Source organism: Triturus cristatus, chromosome 6 (assembly GCF_964204655.1).
Source record: "Triturus cristatus chromosome 6, aTriCri1.1, whole genome shotgun sequence".
NCBI classification, from domain to species: domain Eukaryota; kingdom Metazoa; phylum Chordata; class Amphibia; order Caudata; family Salamandridae; genus Triturus; species Triturus cristatus.
The window spans coordinates 28,041,814-28,065,047 of record NC_140589.1 but is presented as its reverse complement, the minus strand read 5'-3'; the positions used below and the strand labels follow the sequence as shown (position 1 = coordinate 28,065,047).

General features: G+C 44.0%; 1 protein-coding gene across 3 annotated transcripts in view; it reads right to left on the bottom strand.

Moving 5' to 3' along the window:
* The window catches only part of LOC146813676 (E3 ubiquitin-protein ligase TRIM39-like), a 457,192-nt gene that overhangs the window by 305,061 nt on the left and 128,897 nt on the right, over window positions 1-23,234 (bottom strand). For all 3 annotated transcript variants that reach the window (XM_085610175.1, XM_085610176.1, XM_085610177.1), the window contains exon 2: window positions 8,686-8,781. In XM_085610175.1, coding sequence (XP_085466301.1) covers window positions 8,686-8,781 — 96 coding nt within the window. The remainder of the gene's footprint in view (window positions 1-8,685; window positions 8,782-23,234) is intronic.

Genomic DNA, 23,234 nt, shown 5'->3' with positions numbered 1-23,234 from the left:
GGCAAGGGACGGGGTAGGCCTCTGATTTTTGCTGCAAAACCTGCTGGAGGCTTGGGCCACAAGTGATCCAAAGCACAAGTTTGTAGAACGTCGTGAAGGGGTTGCACTCGACAATAGTGCACGGTACCCGGGTATTGCTGTTCCTTGTTATTCGTGGGGTCCACTTGCCTCAGCTCTGCTGGGGACTCACAATGGCTGTCGATAAGTCAGGAAATCCACTTCCGGGGCTGCAGGGACTTCGGACTGTGCAGTATGTATCCCCTCTTCTATCTAAGATAGTGATAATGAGGTCAACAGGCAATACCACTTATCTAATAAGAAAGAGAGAGAAAGATGTGTGTAGGAGTTTAGACATTACTATTGGCGCATTCAGACCTATCCCACGCACAGTCACTCATCATACCTCAAGCGTGTAACAAGCACTCTAAAGTAGGCTTTTTTGGTAAGTCTGGGAAATGCAAAAAAAGGAACAACATAACTTAACATGTATATAGTGCATGACTTCATGCAACCTATATGTCACCCATATTACCCAGAACAAAACAATGAAACAAAAATAAGACTTTAAGCAAAAATCAAGTGTGCTAGAGAAAGTGTCTTCACAGTGGTATATGTGCAGTTTGTCAAAAGCATTACAACGTTTGTTTCTTCTTTTCTCTTTTAGGAGAAAAAAGCAAGGAAGTTCCAGGGGCATCAAAGGCAGAACCAGAATGCTACCAAGTCACATAAGTGTCTCCTATTTATGCAGCAGAAAACAAGTTCATAATCAGTGCGCTAGCGGGTCAGTTTTTAGGTTGAGCATTCGAGACCTCTTGTGTATACTTTATTATATATACTTTAGTATATATTTATATGTGTGTGTACTTTGTGGGCTCTGGAGATCAGCCCTAGGACTTGTCTGCTTCCGCTTAGGGACTTTTTTCTGTTCAACTGCCTCTATTTAACTGTCTTGATAGAAAACGATCAGCAGAGGTCAGTAAATTATCAGAATTGCTTTCTGCTGAGGGACTTTCTTTTTTTTATTTGTCTGGCAACTGCCTCTATTTAACTTTCTTGATAGAAAATGACCAACAGAGGCCAGTAAAACACCAGAATCACTTTAGCATTCTCTAGTGTCCAGTCCATAGAAATTGTCTTCCACAAGCACCTGTAGAGAATAATATTTGTTTCAAATCTTGTATTTTCAGTGATATGACCACCGAAGGCCCTGCTTTTATATTAAAAACAGAGCTTTGTACTATACAATTTACCGCTGAAAGGCAATATTTCTCCGCATGTGTTCCCATACCTGGCATGTCATGCAGTTTGGTGCTACATAGCTAAATACATATAAGGTCCTAAAGGCTTGTTTGTGCTGATGCTTTGTTTCTTATTTTCTCTTTTCAGGAGTGGTGTAGAAACTTCAGCAATCCAGAAGACGGAGATCCCCGACGAACTCAGACGAGAACCCGCGTGACGAGAGGAGCCCATGGAGGACGCCACAAACGGCATGGAGCTCCTGGAAACAGGAAGGCAAGTCATGCAAGGGCAAGGAGGCTGCAGTTCCCTAACAACTAGAATGACAAGCAGCCTCCTGCTCGTCAATGTCGCAGATATATGCAGCAGGCTTCACCCCCACCGAGATCGGTCAACCATACAGAGGGCGGCAGGCATGACAAAGGGCCTGATGGCCTCCCTCTTGAGATCTATGTGGCCTACATTAAGATAGGGGCTACAAACCTAGATGTCCTCTAAGGAGGCGTGCAAGTTGGGGAGGCTTCCAGACTCGACAAGGAGGGCCCTGGTAGCACCCTTGCTGAAGACCACTGCCAACACACATTTGAAGGCTCATGTGTATGAACTTGCAAGGGAAGAGGCCCCTGGAGTATGCAGACGCCCCATAGCCAACCTATAGAAGGAGATCATAAATGAATGGGAACACCCAACACAGATAGAGTCTGAACAGGGGACGGCCCAGTTGGTGAACAGTATAGCAATGTGGGTCTGTTTATTGCAAACCACCATTGGTGGACCTGCAAGAATTTTTAGTGCAAATGTCAGATATACACAAACTACTACAGCATACAACCAGTAGAAAAGTCTCAACGGACAGACCACTGTGTCACACACCACCAGTAGAATTATTCTTCATCCTGGAAAAATGAGTGAGCAGAGAGGTTAGTCAGTTGTTAATGTCTACTAAACTGAGCCATCACCCTAGAGAAAGGTCGTGAGCAGATTAATTTATCACCATCTACTACTACAATGTCCTGACGAAGGCGGTAACGCCGAAACGCGTTTGTTAACTTTGATGCAGTAAAGGACCAAAATAAATTGGATTTTGCTTGGTAAATGCAGATGGCTCATGAGTGCGCTCTGTTGAAAAGGCTCTATGCATTAGAGAACCTGTTTTGTGGAATTTAAATGCGCAATTCCCCGTGCGCTGAGCAAGCACCCGTGGCGTTGAGGTGCAACGGCTGGTGGACCTATGTTTTGGAGATATATATATATATATATATATACACATATATATATATATGTGTGTGTGTATATACATATATATATGTGTATGTGTGGCTGTTTACTTCAAAATAAAATAACTTAAATTTGCACCTACTTGAGGTCCGCGTCCGATGTTCGTAAACGTAAGGAGTATTCCTGCAGTCTCGACATGGCAATAAAAAATAAATACATAACTTAGCATTTAAAAAACCGTACAAATTCACTGAAAAAACCATAGGTTTCACACACGTTATAGTTAGGAATTAGCATTTAAAAAACCTTGCAAATTCACTTAAAAAACCATAGGTTTCACACATGTTATAGTTAGCTGTACATTTCACTCGTAAAAAACCAATGAAATTCCACGTTATAGTTAGATCAGGTAACTATAACTTGCGCGACCGCAATCCACAATGTGTCATTTCAGATGTCATCATTGATGTGATGAGTGATGTCACTGACCATGTCATGAGTGATGTAATATGTGACGTCATCAGCAGTTTATTGTGGGCGCGCAAGTTATAGTTACCTGATCTAACTATAACGTGGAATTTCATTGATTTTTTACGAGTGAAATGTACAGCTAACTATAACATGTGTGAAACCTATGGTTTTTTAAGTGAATTTGCAAGGTTTTTTAAATGCTAATTCCTAACTATAACGTGTGTGAAACCTATGGTTTTTTCAGTGAATATTATCTACTGGCGGTCGCCAGTAGATAGTTATAGTTAGGACCGTGTTTCCATAGGAAATCCGCAACATTCTATTTGGAATAACTTTGGCGCCGGTTGACGAATCCTCGCGAATGTTTCAAAACTAATGGGGCGCTACGCTCCGCTCCTACCCTGAAAGTCTCGGGGGGATTCGTCAAGCGGGGGCTGAGAAAAAAGGGGGGTCCCAAAACGCGTTTTCCCCATGCATTTTCCCATAGGACCTTTAGTCCGAGCTACAGCCCGAACGGCTGAACAGAATTACTTGAAATTGGGCAGAGAGGTAGTCCTCAGGTCAGGGATGTGCCTTTTGCAGGTCTGGTGTAAATCTGTTTAGTAGGTCCTGAGAAAATAGCATTTAAATCAATATATATATCGGTAAGCGCGCTCCGTGCGCTTACGGTAAGCTTACCGTACGCGTACGGTGCCGTGCGCGAGCTCAATTCTGATTGGTGGTTACATGACTTCAAACATTCCAATCGGTCAAAAACAGAAAGTATCGGCCGCCATTTTCTGTCTCTCGCACTGAAAAACAAAGGTTGATAACATGAAAAGGGGGCAACGAAGAGAGTTGCAGACCCCCTAGCGTTCGTCAGGGGGTTCACGAAGGACCAAAAAGTATGAAAAATAAATTTAATAATTTTAAAAAAAAATCGCGGAGTGCGCGTACGGTAAGCTTACCGTACGCGTACGGTAAAAAAAAAAAAAAAAAAAAAATGAATTAACAATCACATTTAATATATAAATCTAAGGACCCCCAAGGGAGAAAAAAACAATTGATATTTTGTAAAAAATGGCGAGGCGTGCACGGTACGAAATGCGCAATGTGGGCGCTCGGTGCGCGAAGCGCACAGAGTGCCCACAGCGCGCGCACGGAGCGCGAACCGCACCGTGCGCGCAAAAATTAAAAATAAATACATAACTTAGCATTTTAAAAACCATACAAATTCACTGAAAAAACCATAGGTTTCACACACGTTATAGTTAGGAATTAGCATTTAAAAAACCTTGCAAATTCACTTAAAAAACCATAGGTTTCACACAAGTTATAGTTAGCTGTACATTTCACTCGTAAAAAACCAATGAAATTCCACGTTATAGTTAGATCAGGTAACTATAACTTGCGCGACCGCAATGCACAATGTGTCATTTCAGATGTCATCATTGATGTCATGAGTGATGTCACTGACCATGTCATAAGTGATGTAATATGTGACGTCATCAGCAGTTTATTGTGGGCGCGCAAGTTATAGTTACCTGATCTAACTATAACGTGGAATTTCATTGTTTTTTTACGAGTGAAATGTACAGCTAACTATAACTTGTGTGAAACCTATGGTTTTTTAAGTGAATTTGCAAGGTTTTTTAAATGCTAATTCCTAACTATAACGTGTGTGAAACCTATGGTTTTTTCAGTGAATATATATATATATATATATATATTACCTACTGGCAGTCGCCAGTAGGTAGTTATAGTTAGAACCTAGTTTCCATAGGTAAAGCATTTTTTGATTTGCTAATAACTTTGGCGTCATTTGACGAATCTTCCTGAAATTCTCCCAAAAAAAGTGTATCCAGGTCAGCTCCTATCCTGAAAGTTTAGGGGTGATTCATAAAGTGGGGGCTGAGAAAAAAGGGGGGTCCCAAAATGCGTTTTCTCCCTGTTAATTTCCATAGGAAATTTTGCAACAAGCTACAGCCCAAACTGCTGAACAGAATTACCTCAAATGTGGTAAAAATGTAGAGCTTGGTTCAGAAAGCGACCTTTTTTTAAAATGGTGTAAATCCGTTCAGTATTTGCTGAGAAAATTGAAAAATAAAAGTTTTGATATCTGGGCGGAGCCTAAGTCCCGTGCACGAGCTTCACTGTGATTGGCTGCAAACACTCCAAACCAGGAAGAGTTGGCAGCCATCTTGTGACTCGTTAGAAGCGAGTCACCAGAAAACTGAAAAACAAAGAAACACCCTGACCCCTAGGCCTGCTAAGGGGGTCCCAGAAGGACCCCCAGGGCCCAAAAAAGACTTTTTTTTTTTAATCATCGCAATTGGCGATGGGGTCGCGGGTTCCCGTGTTTTATTTTAATGAGGCCCCTTGGTGGTCTAGGTACCGGGGGTATTTCTTAAAAAAATAATAACAGGGGCTGGCTGGGGCCCCCGCAGTCCCGGGGCTTCACTTATGTTGGGAGGAGGGTTCAGTAGGCTGTGAAAATGATATCAGGAAAACAACAATGCGCTATATTGCGGCCTTCCTTTCATATAATGCGGAATAATGTTTACTTATTATGCAGTGTTCACTGTCATCACGGATAGAGTCACTTTGGTATAGGAAATGTAGTAATATGTGGTAGGGAGTGTTCTCTATCCCGGGGGCATTTCTTAAAAAATAATAGCGGGGGCCTGCTGGGGCCCCCGCAGCCCCGGGGCTTTACTCATGTTCGGAGGAGGGTGCAGTAGGCTGTGGAAATTATATCGGGAAATCAACAATGCGCCGTATTGCGGCCTTCCTTTAATATAATGCAGAATAATGTTTACTTATTATGCAGTGTTCACTCTTATCACGGATAGAGTCACTTTGTTACAGGAAATGAATTAATATGTGGGAGGGCGTGTTCTGTATGTGTGCGCGGAACAAAATTAACGTTTAATTGGCTGAGGTGTTCCAACAACAAGCTTAATGTTTATTGGCTGCGAACCGTCGAACGTAGAAGTGTTTCCTGCAATTTACTTCCCCTCCACAGAGTAGCAAGGACATCTAATTGGCTCACATGTTGTAAGGAGGACCTCCCATGGCTTAATGTTGATTGGTTGCGAACTATTGAAAGTAGAAGTGTTGCTAGGTATTCCCTTCTCCTCCGCAGAGTAGGAGGGACATCTGATTGGCTAACGTGTTCTAAGGAGGAGCTTCCAGAGATTCATGTTGGTTGGTTGCGAACTATTGAAAGTAGAAGTGTTGCCAGCCATTCACTTCCCCTCCGCGGAGTAGGAGGGACATCTGATTGGCTGACGTGTTCCAAGGAGGACTTTCCCAAGATTAATGTTCATTGGCTGTGAAGCATTAAAAGTAGAAGTGTTGGCAGCCATTCCCTTCTCCTCTGCGGAACAACATGGACATTTTATTGGCTAAAGTGTTTAGAGTACAAGATTGCTCCTTATTGGGTGGGAACGGTTCACTGTTGTCAGCCATTTTGTGATGCATTTCTAAAGGAGTACGGGAAAACAAAGTAGTAGAGGGGAGGGTAGGAACACTATTAACTCTGTACAGTGGTCACAAGGTGGTGGACAGGGATTGTGAAGGTAAAAATAGTTTTTTATATATTTTAAGGACCATTTATATAAATGCTGTGCGGTGTGCAAATCATGGTGGAAAAATAAGAGTGTCTTGCGGTCTTCTTTTTGTCAAGTTTGCGGGTGGGATACTTCCCAGGAGCACTATTTACTTATAATGTGGTGTTTACCTTTCTGACGGGGAGGTATGCTTGCGTAGCAAAAATTTCAGTCTAGGTTTCAAACTGATTTTATTTAGCAATTACAAATGAACTTTCTTCGGAAACTGACGATGTATATATCAAAGAGGTGACAAATAAAAATGGAATTTCATAAAATATCAGTTAAGCGTGGCCACACCCTCCTTTTTTCTGCAATAGTTTGTAAAAGTGTTGGCCCATATTCTTGATAATATAAGAGGACATCAGTTACTTGTAGATAAAGTAGAATAGAAGTGCTACAACAAACACTCCCGCACTACATTATCTGAGGTCAGAAGAACAAGTAAAAAACTGTTAAACAGAAATTACTTCATATTGGATACAAATGTATGCATCATCATTTTTCAAATTTGTATTCTGTAGAATTGAGGAACATTCTGTCGTAGTGCTCAGAGGTAGCACACTGTTCCGCAAACAAATCACATACTTATTTAAGAATATATAGGATAGTATTATTATAATGTACGGTACTGGTCCTATATAGTAGTCATACAATCCTTGTTTTTCATGTTTTTAAAATCATGGAAAAAAATACAACAATATTAAAAACGACCTTTACAACTCGGTCAAAAAACCGCAATACATTTACATCGCTGCTTTTACAACGCAAGTCGTTACAAGGCCTGCGCTGGATGGCGCTCTAGACTAAGGAATAGTGTCATTTACTATTCCAACACCTTCCCTACTGTTACGTAGGCTGGAGTTGGAATAGCAAATCATACTATTCTAAAGTACAGCGCCCTCCAGCGCAAGTCGTTGTAACGACTTACATTGTAAAAACAGTGATGTAATGTACTGCGATATAAATGATCACGTTTTATCATCATACATCCATATTATATGTATATATAAATAATATACAATATCGTTGTATTTTATTTATAGTGTGAAACAATATTTTTTTCGATAGTTTTGTACCATTATAAGCATAGGGAAACAATAGTTTTGTAATTGATATTTTTGACACAATATTTCTGTATCTCCACATGCTGTGTTCAATATTGCGCCAGTGATCCAAGGGGAGAGCTGGAGGGGTATAAACCAGGGATTCAAGCTCAAATGGGGCAAACAATATGATACTTGTTAACTTTCAGCCTGAAAGTCATTATGTAGTATGATAGGGGCCTCAAAAGGTAGAAGTGCTCTGACCTTTTAGGGACCTTGACCTAGTGTGACAATGTAATGGAAGCCGCGGCTCATGAAACAGCTTCACATGGGGGGAAGACACAAAAATATTTGCCCACTAAATCAAGAATGTTACTTTGCAAACTCAAATCAATTCCTCTGATTCCTGCTTCTTCAGCTTCTGTTCTACTTTGTATATTTCTCTGACCCTCAGATATTGTGGTGACTGGGCAAGAGGTGCTTCCATTTCTGTAACCCTCAGCACAGATTCCTGAGTCTCTCTTGTCACCCTTCAAGTCTCTGTCCCCCAACTCTGCTTCACATGGCTCACAGGGCATCTTCCATGTCTATGACCTCCAGATTTGCTTCCCGTGAAACTCCTGGGAGACTCATTTTTCTGAATTTGATCTCTGCTTCTTGTAACTCTCAGGGCTTTCATGTGTCTCTGGCTATGACATACCTCGTTCTAAATTTCACTGAATCATACTTGTGTCTGCTGTATGTCTCTCCGTAGTGTGACGCTTATGGGATTACTTGTTCTTCCCAGTTCTAATTCTTAACTCATCTCTTCATTTTATAACACTGAGGGATGCCTCATAAGTGTAACCTACTCTTCCCTTTGTGTAACTCTCCACTGATCAACTTGTGTCTTGCAACCGTTGTTGCTTCCTATGATTCTCAGAAGTATCTAATGTGTCTAACCTCTAACTATGCTATATTTGATTCTCAGGGATAGCCAAAGTCTCTCACCTCTCTATTCTGATTGTCTGCAAATATCACAGCACCAGTCACATTAATTCTAACTGTACTTTTTGAAACCTTCATAGCTCTCTTCGATCTGCCCCAATACCCTTCGCATATACCGGATCTGAAATTACTCTCACCTTCAGCGCTGATGCTTTACTGCTTTCCTCAGCTGTCCACAACTGCAGTTCTTCCATTCCCTCACTCAGTTTATTCTTGTGCATGCTGAATGTTTTCTAAAATAAATCAACAATGAAGAAAACAGATGAGCAGGGGTTTGTAGGGCGATGTCCACAATGTACCAGCATTAAAAGGGATTTATTCACTTGAGCAAGGAGACTGTCTATCTATCTATATAGAGATTGGGTTATTATCAGTTGTGCAGGATGTGAATTCTGTGCAAGTAATAGGTCCACAAGTGTTTCCTTACTGGGAACCAAGCGCCCCATTACAGCTATTGTGTTTATCAGGGTAGGAGAGCAGTCCAAGGCCTACTCAGGGCAAGTGGTGTGGGCTGGTAATCACTGGCATGCAATTATAATACTCAATAACTCATTGAAAAAGGAAAAATACATTTATTACACACACTAATGATGGATACTACACATTAAATTAGAAATATGTACATCAGGTAGGTGGAAATACATTTGGTGACATTCTGAAATGACATTTGACCCCTTGTAGTTAATGGCCCCCATAATCATAACCTTCCCCACCCATACCAGATAGAATACCACAAAATAAGATGGTGTCAATAAAGCAGTACTACAGTAGTGGAGGTGGAGCTTCAGCATGGATTACGATGGCTGCTCCTTGATCGTGTTCCATGATCATAGATACCACATTTGGCTTGTAACCCTCGCTCCTGAAATTTACAGAGGTGGCGATCTTGTGAGGTGGTCACAGGAGGTCGATTCTTGGTTGGTTACTTCATGGCTGTAGGAATGGCAGTGGAGGAGCGGCAGAACAACGACAACTGCTTAAGGGACCACGGGCCGCCCTGCACAATGGAACCTGAGAACGGGTACGGCTAGAAGGCCTTGGAGGCGCAGTCAGAGCAGTCGCCCATAGGATCTGGGCAGATCTGCGTGAAAGCAATGCGTGGGTCAGTGAGCCTGTGTGGGACGACCTAGTGACATATTGGGCACCTGGCAGCAGAGTCTCCCTGGCTGTGGGTGAGTGTGGGGTCTCAGGGAGTGCAGGGAATCCAAGGGAAGCACCCTAATTAAAGCTGGACTTCTGGACTCAGCCCATGTAGGACCCGCCGCTGAGCCTGGTGGGGGCAGCTGAGAGGGCCGGGGCGGATAGAGAGGGCAACGTTGGTTAGGCCCAGAAGACTGTAGCTGCTTAGCGGACCTGTGGGCTGGCCCCACCCTCTGGGCCATAATCTCCGCCTGAGCAAGAGACGTTATTGATTATAGTCCTCCCACATCAATGACCATGCAGCAACAGGGGAATGTGCAAACTGCCTTGAGATCCCAGCTTTTGTGGAGCAATAATGCAATAAATGCTGAACAGGCTTTTATAACTTTGGTAGATAGGATTGACAAGATAATGGTCCCTGTAGTAACATTTGGTGGGACAAGATCGCCAGTATGTACCTACATTACAACAGATTCACATCCTCTAGAATATCCATTGGGGCCCCTACACACACTCTATTAGAGGATGTGCCTGGAATCTCAGTGCATGAATCCCCCACCACCTAATTCCACCTATGCCTCCCAAAAAACAAACACAGAGGAAAGTTACCCAATTTGTGGGTTCAAGCACTTGCTAAGGGAAAGTAGTAGCTGAGCCCAGAGAGGAGAGTACTGCTCGAAGGGAGATTAGTATGGCGCTTTAAGGTGGAGCTGCGGAATGAGCCTGTGGTGGACATCACAGACGAGCTCAACCATCTCCGTTCCAAACTTGGTGAAAAGATCGCCATGCTGCGGTCAGATGTGGAGATGGTAGGAACTAGGATTATTAAAGGCAGAAAGTGACCAAGAGGCATTGAAGAATAAGAGCCTCAAGCTCTGGGCACTTGCACATCTCTTCATACTCAAAATGAGGCCCTCACAAGAAAGGTGGAACACCTCAAAAATTGATCTAGGAGAGAGAACATATGCATTAGGTGGTTTTGAGAAGGGGTGGAGGGTTCAGATCTTCAGCGCTTTTTCAGGAAGTTTTTTCACAGTTGAAAAGTACTGATCCCACCTTGATTATACTAGACAGAGTGCATTGTGTGGGCCCACATTGGTAGGATGGATCGACTAGAAACCATGGGATGTGTTTGCCAAATTTCATAAATTCAAGAGGAAAGTACATGTCCTGGAAGCAGACTGGTCCATGAATGAAATCCAGCACAAGGGCTATTCCTGCACGCTTTTCCAGGATTTTGCCTGAGCAACACTTCTAAAATGGCAAAAATTCATAACAGTCACAGACCAATTGGGCGAGAACAACATTAGATATAGGTGGCTCAACCTATTTGGTATCGCCTTTGACCAAGGAAATAAAGGAAATATATTGCACTAGACCTCGCACCAGTTGGCACTAGCATAATGGTCGGGGATTACTTTGGAAACAACAGGAACTGAAACACTAAATTTGGCATCTCCAAGACAGGGGTGACAGCTGATCAACATCCTAATGTCAGACCCTGAGACTGCATCAGACCAGTATCCTAGATGCAAATTGTGAAACCACCAGTCAGAGCTTTAGAGGCTCTGCTGCTGTCTGCTCATCTACGACACCTCTAACTGAAGGTGGAACTGGTGTCCTCAGCCAGGCCACAGGCCTCACATGGACACATCCCGGGCTCATACAATCACCTATCCTTCACCAAGCCTGTCTTTTATTTTTATTTTTTATTTTTTAGAGTTTTCTACAGCACGGACCAGACCCAGGGAAGGGTATCAGAGCGCTTTACAATGAGGGCACAGTTCGAATAAAACAATTAGCAAGATATAGCATACATAAGATCAGCAAATTTTACAAAGTTCGGAGGGTCGTAGGCGTGAGAGTATTTCTGAGCAATAGGTCATGAGCAGCGAGGGTGTCCTTAGAGGGATAGAAGAGGCAAGTTTAAGGGTGTAGACCAGGAATGGTCCGTGTGATAGTTTATGGGAGGAATTTGCACATAAGGAATGATTTTGCTTCTTTTTTTAACAGAGGAGTAGAGGAGATTTTTCTGATGTAGGGAGGAAGAGAATTCCATATTCTTGGTGCTGCTCCGGAGAATGCTCTGTCAGGTTTTTTTCTTGTTGAAACGAGATGGTTTCGGGAGTAAGTTATCAACGCTCCTAGAATGTCTGATTCCTCTAGATAAGGTACGTTTTTGGGATAGGTACTGGAGAGTATTGTGGTGAAGCGCTTTGTAAGTGATGCATACCATTTTTAGGTGGATTCGAGCTTCATAAGGTAGCCAGTTGAGTGCTCGCAGGTGTGGCGATATGTGGTCAACTTTCCTAGATCCTGTTAGGAGTCATGCCGCGGTGTTGAGATTTAAAGGGGCGGTTGAGATTTTGGGAAGCCCTGCGAGGGTGGTGCATCCGTACTCCAGCCTTGAGATGACTAACGACTGAACTGCAGTTTTGAGGTCCAGGTTCTCAATGAAAGGTTTCATTTTCCTAAGATAGCTGAGGTGAAAGTGTGCGTTTTTAGCTAACTGGTTGATGTGTGTTTGCATATTAAGGTTCTTATCTATTGTAATTCCAACTGAATTAGTGAAGTCCACAAGAGTTGGCGTGCAGTTCAGTGCAGTGATCAACTTGGTCCATTCCTTTGTCTACTGGGAGTTATTAGGGGGGAAATAAGAAGAAATTCTGTTTTTTGCAAGTTTAGCTTGAGGAAGTTGGTCGTTAGCCAAAGGATGGTCTTTTCGAGTGCCAAGTTCATCGTCTTTATGTCTTCAATGGAGGCGATCTTGATGTTAAATTGAGTGTCATCCGCGTACATGTGGTAGGCTATGTTTGCCTGCTGCACTAGTTCGGTTAGAGGTTCGACATATAGGTTGAATAGGGTGGGAGATAGAGTAGAGCCTTGTGGCACTCCTAGAGGGTTCAGTGAGGAGGGAGAAAGATTTTTATTCACTATGAACAATTGCGTTCTGTTTTCCAGAAAGGTTTTGAAACATTGAAGGACTGTGCCAGATAAACCCATCCTATTTTCTAGTGTTCTTAGAATTTTTTCGTGATTGACCGTGTCGAAGGCTGAGGAGAGGTCGAGCAGGACTAATAGACAGGTTTCATTGCGGTCAAGAGCAAGAAGGGCGTCGTCCACTATATGCAGAATGGCTGTTTCTGTGCTATGGCCTGTTCTGAAACCCGATTGGTGGATGTTCAGAAGGTTGAAGTCCATGATGTGTTGGTTCAGTTGCTGTTGACCACATCTTTCCAGGACCTTGGCTAGCATGGGAATGTTGGTTATGGGTCAGAAATTGTTGGGGTCGGAGGGGTTTGCTGTCTGTTTCTTTAGTATAGAGGTGACTTGGCCCGTTTTTAGGCAGTCCGGTATGTGCCCTTGTGCTAGCGAGGCGTTGATGATTTTGGTCCAGAGAGGGGAGTTGACTTGGTAGATGTGGGGAAGGCAATTTGAAGGGGTTGTTAAGTTTAATGGTTGCTAAAGTTTTGGTGTAGTCATTAGGATAGTAAAGTTGGAAAGCGGGCCAGTGAGAGTTATTTTTTGGCAAAAATGACTCGGGTTGTTCAGGGTTTTCAGCTTGAAGGTTCTTTGGGGTGGTTGAGTTAGTTGCTGCTGTGTTAAGCTCGAGTTGGAGAGAGTTCGTTTTTGCTGTGAAGAATGAAGAAAATTCTTCGCTGCTAAGCTGTGATTTCAAGGTCAGGAGAGAGGATTTGGCCAATTTATTAGATTGTTGTTTTAGAATTTCAAAGAGTTTCTTTGGTCTGTTCTTGGCATTGTCTAGTTCTGATCTAAAGAAGTCTTTTTTAGATAGTAGAATACTTTTGTTACAGACGTTTCTAGCTTTCTGAAGTAGTTTAAGATGGAGAGGGGAGGGATGTTGTCTCCATTTCCGTTCTGATGATCTAGGTTTACGTCCTACTGTATTCAGGGCTCCATTAAACCATGGGTTTTTGTCTTTGACTGGAATTCGTTTGAGTTTAGGTGGAGCAGCTTGTTCAAAGACCTTGGTCATTGGGGAGTTATAGTGATCGGTGAGGTCACTGATGTCAGACATGTTGTTGGGGGGGATGAGGACTTTCTCATAGTGGGAGGCTAGGTTGTGCCAGACAAGGTTATTTGTGTTTCTTATCCATTGTTTGGGCTTGTTTTGTTGCAGGAAAGTTTTCTTGGTAGCGGAGGAAATATGGATGGTGATGATGTGAAGGGGTGATCAAGATAGATTCAATCGTATTTTGTTTAGAGATGAGCCAGTCAAGAGTAGCACCCTATGAGTAAGTGGGCTTTGAGATAGCTTGGATCAAGGAATGGTCTGCTAGGAAGGTTTTTTAGGGCATTGTGTGAGAAGGTGGCCTGATATATGCTGTCCACTAGTTCTAGTGGGCACCTTGTATCAGTCCAAACAATCCCTTATGGTGAATAGTTAAAGACAACCTTATATGAAAGCTATCCTAGTGGTAGCTATGGAGAGCAGCCTTGGTGCTAAGTCTTGAAGGAATGTAAAGCAGCTTGTTTTACCAGTCTATAATCTCTTGAATGATCAAATGAAAAGACAACCACACCAGGTATATATTCAAAATATATGTATCTAAGATAGAACACACCCCTCTAGTCTCTTTATGAGACTGGAGTTCGAAGTACTTAGTTTACAAGTGAGCAAGCATCAGTGAAAGCACAAATACACGTTTGGGCCCTAGGGGCGTACCAAACCATATACCAAACAAGTGGTATAAGAACCACAACTGGAATAGGCACTAGACCTACTGCCTCTAGAAACGCTGGGACCCCAAGGAACCACCCAAGGTAGTGACACAGGGGCCCCACGGGGACTGTATGCAGTGTGTAAACACAACTGCGGGTTCCTATTATCTTCTATGGGCAATGTCGCGGTTGGAATTTTAAAGATTAGGGACACTTCTAATCGAGTCAGGACCAAACCCTTTTGGACTTAGGGCTAGCACCCACGAGAGCACCGGAGTATTCGAGTTACCTCACCCAGGGAAGCCGGGTGCATAGGTGTCTTTTGGTGTCGGGTCGCGTCGTCAATTTCAATGGAAGCCTGCAAAGAACTGCTGCTGCCGTGAAGAGGAGAAGTGTCTGGAGAGATCCAAGCCTGGATCTAGCATGTTAGGAACCTGAAAGCAGAGGGGACAGAGTCTGGGTCACTTGCCAGTGACCTAGGGCAGGAAGACCAATGCCCACAGATGTCGGGTGCTTCAGGTGAGTTGATGGGTGTTTTGACTCTTCAGCCACGAGGTCGAGGAGGCTTCGATGAAGTCCATGAGCCGGATTCGAGCTGTTCCACAAAGTCTGTCGAGTGCTGCGGTGTCGGCGACCAGAATGGACCCAACAAGCCTTGGCAACTGCAAGTCACTGGAATTCAGAGAAAGGACTGCGGTGCAGACCAGCAAGGTCTGAGGGACTCACCCAGCAAGGGTAAGTCGGGGCACATATGGAGCAACCAGGTAAGCCCAATCAGAAAAGGAGTCGCCTTCGTGGAGACCTGCTAGCCAATGGGCTAGTGATCCAAAGGAGCCTTGAGCGGTCGCACTTGAAGCTGGCCCACGGGTCACTCGCGGAATGGAGGCCAACAATCTTCAGTGCAGGAGGTGCTCAAGGCTGGGGCTACTCGGAGCCCAAAGCACAACTTCGAGGAGGACCAGGAAGATAGTGTTGATGCAAAAGTTCACGGTGTCCAGGGGTCAAGATTCCACGTCACCCACGATAGCCACGGGCCTCAGCTTTGCTGTGGACTCAGGGTAGCCTCAGGGAAGTCTGGAAATTCACCTCTGGGGATGCAGAGACATCGGCGTCCGGTGGGAGCTTCAGAATTGCAGACCGGTCAGTTGCTTCTTTGGTGCCTGCCAAGCAGGGGAGTCACTCCTTGATCCCAAGGGAGATCTCTTCAGCCTTCTAGTCAGGATAGAACGTCGAAGGTCCGGTATGTATGTTGCAGAGTTTCATCCAGGGCAATCTAAAGTCCTAGGGACTGGATTCCTATACTTATAGTAAATTTAGGGGATGGACTAACTCTAAGGCCCCACCTATGGGTGGGCCAGGAAAGAGGGGTGGTTACACCCATTTCCTTTGTCCAGTTTCACACCAGAGCAGGGGCAGGTAGCCCCTGCAACCAGTTTGAACTGGAGTATGCACAGGGACACCAAGTGTGCCCCCAGTGCAGGGCTTCAAAGCACCAGAGAGTGCTCCCGCCCAGCCCCAATACACATCAGCCTGTCTGGGGAGGTGGGGACACCTCCCCTCGACAGGAAACCTATTGTCCAGGCCTCCCCTGCCGGAGTTTCAGTCAGCAGCAGGAGGCCAGACCCTTGTCTGTGGCAGAGGCATCCATTTTGTGATGCCAGGGCTCAGGAAAGTCCTATCGGGTTTAGCCAGTGTGAACACGTCTCTCCCTCTAGAAGGGTGGAATGTTACGCCCGCCGCCAGAACTGGCGGGGGGGTAGTATTGCAAAGTGTTTGACACCAAACACAACATGTTTTGATGCAGCCATCCCAAAGGTAGCACTTACCACGAGGTTATAATGCACTTAAGAGTATATGGTATGGCTGTATCACAGAACAGCCATAAGGAAGTATTTCTGAAAGCTGCAGAGGGGCTCAGCTCATGCTTGGGCACCCTCTCACATAAGACCAAGCACTCTGCCTTCAGGATTGTCAAGGCCTGCCATAGGAGTGGCTTATAGGTTTATATGTGTCTGTATAGGGTAGTAATATAGGTAGCCTATACCACAGTAAGGGGTGCAAGCACACCCTTACCCAGGCTGCAGTCGCAGACCTGTGGTGCCAGTTTGGAGTGCTTCCCAGGGGTGGCATAATATATGCTGCAGCCCCTGGTAGGCCTCTGAGGTACCTATGCCATAGGTACATAGTATACCATATACTAGGGGCTTATAAGGCACTCCAGAATCCAATTGTTAATGTACCTAATGTACATGGAAACCATTTTAGAGAGGAAGCAGCTAGGCTGGGGTCCTGATTAGCAGGGCCACAGCCAGACTAAGGTTGAAAAACAGTGAAACACCAGCAAAAAGTGGGGGTACCCATGTGAAGCAGATCCTACTCTCCTACACATTGACCTGTTTGTCAAGGGGGTTTTCCCAGTGGAGATTGAAGTCGCAGAGGAATATGTCGTTGGAAAGAGGGGTAGAGTTTGTAGTAATGATTTCCATAAGTTGGTCTGTAAATACTACATTCAAATTCAAATTTCAAAGCTTTATTCGACAGCAAGTCATAAAAGCATGTAAACATCCTAACCCATGCCATAAATACTACTAGATAAAAATCATTATTGTTAAAAACTCATTAAACCATGATGCTGTCGATTACAAAGTTAAAACTATCAACAACAATAAATTAGAACATTTCAGATATAAACATGATTCTTAAAATGTATCATTATACATTAATAGGTGTCAGAGGTTCATTGATAGGTTCTGAAGGCTTTAAAGTGCGATAGCGTATAATCCAGGCCCACCCTAAACATTTTGCGACAGCAATTGCCATACAAGGTGTACAGTCTGATTCGAGTATTCTTAAGGCCTCTTTACAACTACGTGTCCCCATATTTGTGCACACTGGTTTTAACCACTTACGTCGGGAGCTAGTGTACAGAGGACATACGAACAGCAGATGACAAATATCCTCAATCAGATCTTTACAACAGTGACACTTGTTGTCCTGGATAGGTGACATTCTTACCTGGGGGATGGTAGAAGATATGTAGTTTGTGGGAGTGGTTATCTGATTTGACAGAGATCCCAAGGTATTCACAGGGGTCCATGGGTTCGGAGTGAAAATTAGAGATGGTAATGTTGGATCGATTAATGCAGGCTAGTCCTCCGCCCTTTTTGAGAGCCCTGTCTAGTCTAATAATGTTGTAGTCTGGGGGGACTAGAAGGTCTAGGCATGGGGAGGATGATTCATTGAGTCAAGTTTCCGTGAGGATGGTTATGCCCGTTTTCATGTTCAGGGTGAGGTTGGCGATGTCCGAGGCGCGTTTTAAGGCTGAACTGCAGTTTAGGAGAAGGCAGGAGATCGGTTTTGAGGAATTCTTTACGTTCGGTTTGTGAATTTCGGGGTTGGGGGTTATGGATTGGAGGTTTCTGTTGTTTTGGATGGGATGTTCTGTTTGGGTTGATGGGGACTGGGAGAATAGAGAATTCTTCCTCATTAGTGATGTGGAAAGCGGAGGATTCGTATGACAGTAGAAGGGTTTGGATTTCCAGGTCCGTTAGGTAGTTGAGATCTGCTTCAGGTGTGATGGGGCTCGTAGGAGTTTTGTATAGTAGTAAAAGGGTATGGATTTCCAGGTCTGTTAGGTAGTTGGGGAGTTTGCAAGTGCGTAGGTGTCGATTAGTCAGAGGCAGGGGGATAGTTTTTATCACATTGTTGACTGCCGCTAGAGAGTGTTGATGATGGGTAAGTTTGGAAAGAGAGTTTTCAGCAAGTAGTAGGATGCTTTTTATATCTAATATAACGTTTTGTAGTTTCCTAGATGTGAGGTAGGACTGGGCTATGAGTGGGTCTTGTTCAGAAGGGTCATTGGGAGGAGGAGACAGGATCGGCGGGCAGGGAGGGCTGGGAGGAGTGTTGCTGAGGGGTTTGACGTCTGTGTTGTCAGTGTGGTGGGTATGTAGCTGGGAGTGGGAGCAGGGTGGTAGGTAATAATAGGGGTATGTGCTGGCTGTGGGCTTTAATCTGACTCAATAGAGTGCCCGTGTCATGATGGGTGTCATCAGCGGTCGGTAGAGGGTTGAGGAGGAGAGTGAGAGTAGTGGGGATAGGGGAGGTGGCAGAGGGTGGAGATGTGAAGGTCAGAGATTGGACATAACAGGAGGGGCATTGTTGTTGGTTTTAAAGATGATTCCATTTGAGGGTGTAGGTGATACAAGTTCTAAAGGAGGGGAGTAGTTGTTGCCTCTTTCATAGGTTCTGGGTAGGGGTGGGGGACTCTAATTTTCATAAGATGAGGGGATGGAGGGTGTGGATAGGTCCTGTGGTGTGTTGGGTGGGGAGATGGTGTGGGTTTTTAGGGCGAGAAAGTATATATTGAATAGTTCTAGGTCCTTGTTAGCTGCTTGAAGAAGAACAGTGCCATTTTTGTAGGATGTTATGTTCAGGGTGGCTCTGAGGTTTGGTGCGGGTGTTGTTGTTATCCTCGTTCCGTAGAGGATATTTTTATGGACATGGATGGTAAGTAGCTTAGAGAAGGCAGACTGCCATTTGGCTATTCTTCTTGTGAAGAATATTAGGTTATTGATTATAGCGCCATTCTTAGTGTTGAAGGAGGGGTCCAGAAACAAGATTTCAGGGTTTTGTTCTAAGAAGGTTGCTTGGTAATGTCTAATGAAGATCTCCTTTTCCACAACACATTTTGCACAACCTACATGTAACTATATGGGGTGTATGCCACTGTCAGCACCTGTTTTATGTTCATGCAGTGTTGGCTGGTGCTTTAGTTCAAATGTAACCTTATAGTAAAAGTAATTGTGGGACCTTCCCAACTTTCCCAGTAAAATGACATTTAGTTTCTATTTGGTGTTCACCTGTGTTGCAGCCCTAAAATGTTTAAAACACACTGTTATCTATTAATTTCCCAACATATTCTTGATGGATATGCTCCAAACCCTCCGTAAAGGTATTTTAATTTGACGGCACATGCAAACCCCTCACATATCTAGGCCAGCTGCATACAAAACTCTCCCATACTTCTCACTACATTGAAACAGATATCTATGAAGTAGAGGCTCTTGCTGGTATTAGATGCCTCTCAGCCTTAGATATGCAGTCAGAATATACCTTCATTAGGTCATACGTTAATTGGTTGTCAAGGTGTCAGACACAGATGTCGGCTGAATGTTCCCTGAGGACTTTCAGGGTACTGGAAGAACCATAGATGGATATTTGCATCTACACATGGATGAATTAATGGGATATTTTCATCTACACATAGATGAAATACTGCCGTACGTGGCTTAGTACTTCAGATGAATACCATTCAGGTTCCAAAAACAAGTTGAATAAGAACTTGAAAACCTGCAAAAGCAGGACACCGTGGAACTTGGGGTGTCCTTATGCCTATCCCTAAACAAAATGGAGGGAGAAAAATCTGAATCTGTTTCAACAGGCACCACCAGAATCTTGAAATTCAATGAGATATACACATGGCACCATGCATTCAGGACATTATAAACAAAGAAATCCACTGAATGATGCAAGTCATGTGGTACTACAAGCACTTCCATCTATTTGTTTACGATAGGCATTTAACCCCCATCACTGATCATCAAGCCTAATTTCCATTTTTTAACCCAAAAATAATGATGCCTCGAAGGATCGGCGCCTCCATCTACAAGTTTAATAGTTTAACATTGTCCACAGTCTGGGTAAGCACAAGAACAAGAACTCTACTGTTTTTGTGTTCGGATTTCCGTTTGACTTGTGTGATGCCACACCATTTGCTGCAGAAGAATGCAGCGAAATGTTGATAAGCAGACATATCCATATTCAATCAAAAAGAAGATAACCAAACAAGCACACAGAGATGATGCATCATTACAAGCAGTCTCAAGCCTTATAGAAACACACAGATGTAGAAACCTGGAACAGATCCACAAGCTTTACAGTCAAAGTTAAATCATCAGAGCTCAAGGTTTTTAGATATGTCCATAAATAACAAGAAACTCACTAAACTAATTCTGAGGTGCACCCATATAGTTACCCCCAATATCTACAGAGGCATGAGGTCATCCTGGCACATGAAGGACCACCAGGCATATTTGCTACCAAACGTTTGCCACCAAACGTCTCACACAACCTAAAGTTAGGACTCCTAACTTCTGTGAATACCGAAATGAGTAAGTGCCTTCTGTGAATACCAAAATGGTAGTAAGTTTAGGATTTTTTCTTAAGTTAGTTCTGTGAATCGGGCCCAATGTATTTAAAAGTCAGGACAATTACTTTTAAGTTTTACTTGTCCTGGTAGTGAAAATCTCTCATAGTACCCTTTCAGTACAGCAAGTCTATCTCTCCCATAGGATAACATTGGAATTACCTTATTACATTTTATAAGTGTAATTTCCAATTGGGAAGAGATGAGATCTTCAAGTCTGGTATCTCTAGAACAGAGTTCTTCAATCTGTGGGGCGCGCCCCCCAGGGGGGGCGCTCCACCATCCCAGGGGGGGCGCGCACTGCAAAAGCTTTCCTTTGTTTAACTTGTACTGTGCTACGATCGGATCGCAAGTTGTCAACCATTTAAAATGGGGATTTTTGATAGGAGAACTCCGGAGCAGCAGCAGCTAATCAGCAGGTAGGAACGTCACCACTGACATTCCTCCAATGATGGGACAGCAGCAGAGATTGCAGGAAGTGCCGCGAAATTTGCGTGCATAAATTTCCAGCATTCCACTGCTTGCTGCCCTTTCTTCTTTGTTTCCTGGGTTTTCCCGTCGCCTGGTTATGAAGGACTTTGCTGAAATGAAAACTACAAAAGGTAAGAGAGCTTTTTCGAAGGGGGTGGGGGGCGGGTTGGGGAGGAATTGGCCGGTGTTCGGCAGAAACAGAAGGTTGGAGGGAGGGGGAGGGAGGGGAAATCGATGGGGCACGACGTGCTCATTCTTTTTGATTTCACGAGCTAACCGTTTCAGATCTTATCACTCAGACTAACAAAGTAACGTTGTAAAACTTCAAAACATGGGGGCACCACAAATGCAATCATGGCACTGAATGTACACCCATAAGTAATTTCAAACACCAGATATGTGTAACTGATATACAGTCCTGTATATTGCCTCTGCATATTAATCTGCAATGAGACACAAGCTTTAGAGATGTTTTTGTCTGGAGAATATATAAAAGCAGCAACAACTTATCACTGGCTGAGCACAGCAGAACAATTTTACAAATTCATAAAAAAAGACAATCGCAGGAGGTGCCTCTGTTGTTCTCTAAGCACAGTAAACCTTGGTTCTGATAAAAGTATCAAAGTCACAGAAGGAGAAATGAACTTCAAGAACAGAGCCCTTGCTAAAACTGCCCTAACAATCTCTTTTCCAATCAGCTGGTTAATTCCTACAGTTGAAATACTTTAGCTGCAGTGGGAGGCAAGGAGTCTCCTCTGCTAAAACCAAAAGCAAACAAACAGACAGTCCACTGTGGACTGTCTGTTCCTTTGCGTTTGGTTTCATAGCAGAGGAGACTCCTTGCCTCCCACTGCAACTGAATAATTTCAGCCGTAGGAATTGAACCCCCTCCTCATCCCAGAAAGGAGACCACGTTTCTTTTAAAATTACACAGGCAGGTGCACAACGTCCACATGGCTAAAATGGCTTCAAATTGCCAAAAGAAAATGCCAGCCAAGTGTGGTTTAAAGAGCCTGCAAATTGATTGTCTTGACACTAAATACAGGTTATAAATAAAGAAGTTTGTATTCATTTGTAATGTGACTTTTCTGTCGTTGTTCCCTTTAGATATCAGTCAAGGATCATTCAGGCAGCCCTAGAACAAAATTTGCTGTTCAAAGTACGCACAGATAAGTACTGAGAATACAGCTTTAGGTGACTGCTTATTTGTGTACCGCATGGGACATCAAAATAATGAGCTGCCAACCCTAATAATAAAGCTGGAAGTTTGTTGCAAGACCAGCACATTATGTATTTCCTCCCCCTCAATCCCTGGTTAATGCCATAATAGCAATAGTTTAACATATCTGAAACCCCACGCCGCTATCAATAACATGCTGAGTTACCTCGAGTGTCTGGGAATGCACCCTGCATTCAGACAACTCTCCTCATTCTCGCCCTTCACTTTCATGCTCACCCTGCACTCACAGAGATCACAGTGCCCTCACACTGATCCCCATGCACTCACAGCATTCACCAGCTCAACCTGCACTCACAGTGATCGCTCTGCACTCACAATACACTTGCGCTGTTCGCCCTGTACCTCACCCTGAAGTCACACGAGCACACTGCTCAACCTGCACTCATGTGACACTTCGCTCACCTGTCCCCCTCACTGCTCAATCTGCAATCTCACTCAAATAAGCCCATCACTAACCATACATTCATCCGTCCCACTCTGCACTTACATCCACACCCAAATTCATATGGTCACCTCACTCACCTTGTCACTCCTCTCACCTCACTCTCACACTGATGCATCGCTCACTGTGCGCTCACCTGGTCACTCCTCTCACCTCACTCTCACACTGATGCATCGCTCACTGTGCACTCACATGGGCACTCCAGCTACCCACACACCGCAGAGGGATAATGTGCCTGCTACAAAGAACGTGTTCCATGCGGATCAAAGAACTGAGTGTGAGTAAACTATGAGTAGTGCTATAAAAAAATGAAATGTTTGTCAGAAAGGTGCTAGTGAGGGAATTCATGGAGAAGGAGGAAATGGGGGAGGGGGGAGCCAAAAATACTGTTGCACTGTGTGCGACCAGTGCTTTGGCCAGCCCTGGCTGGGAGTGTTAGCCCCCCCATCCCCCGAAGTCCGGGTCTAGTTGCGCCCCTGTAAATAAGTATGAGCATGTCATG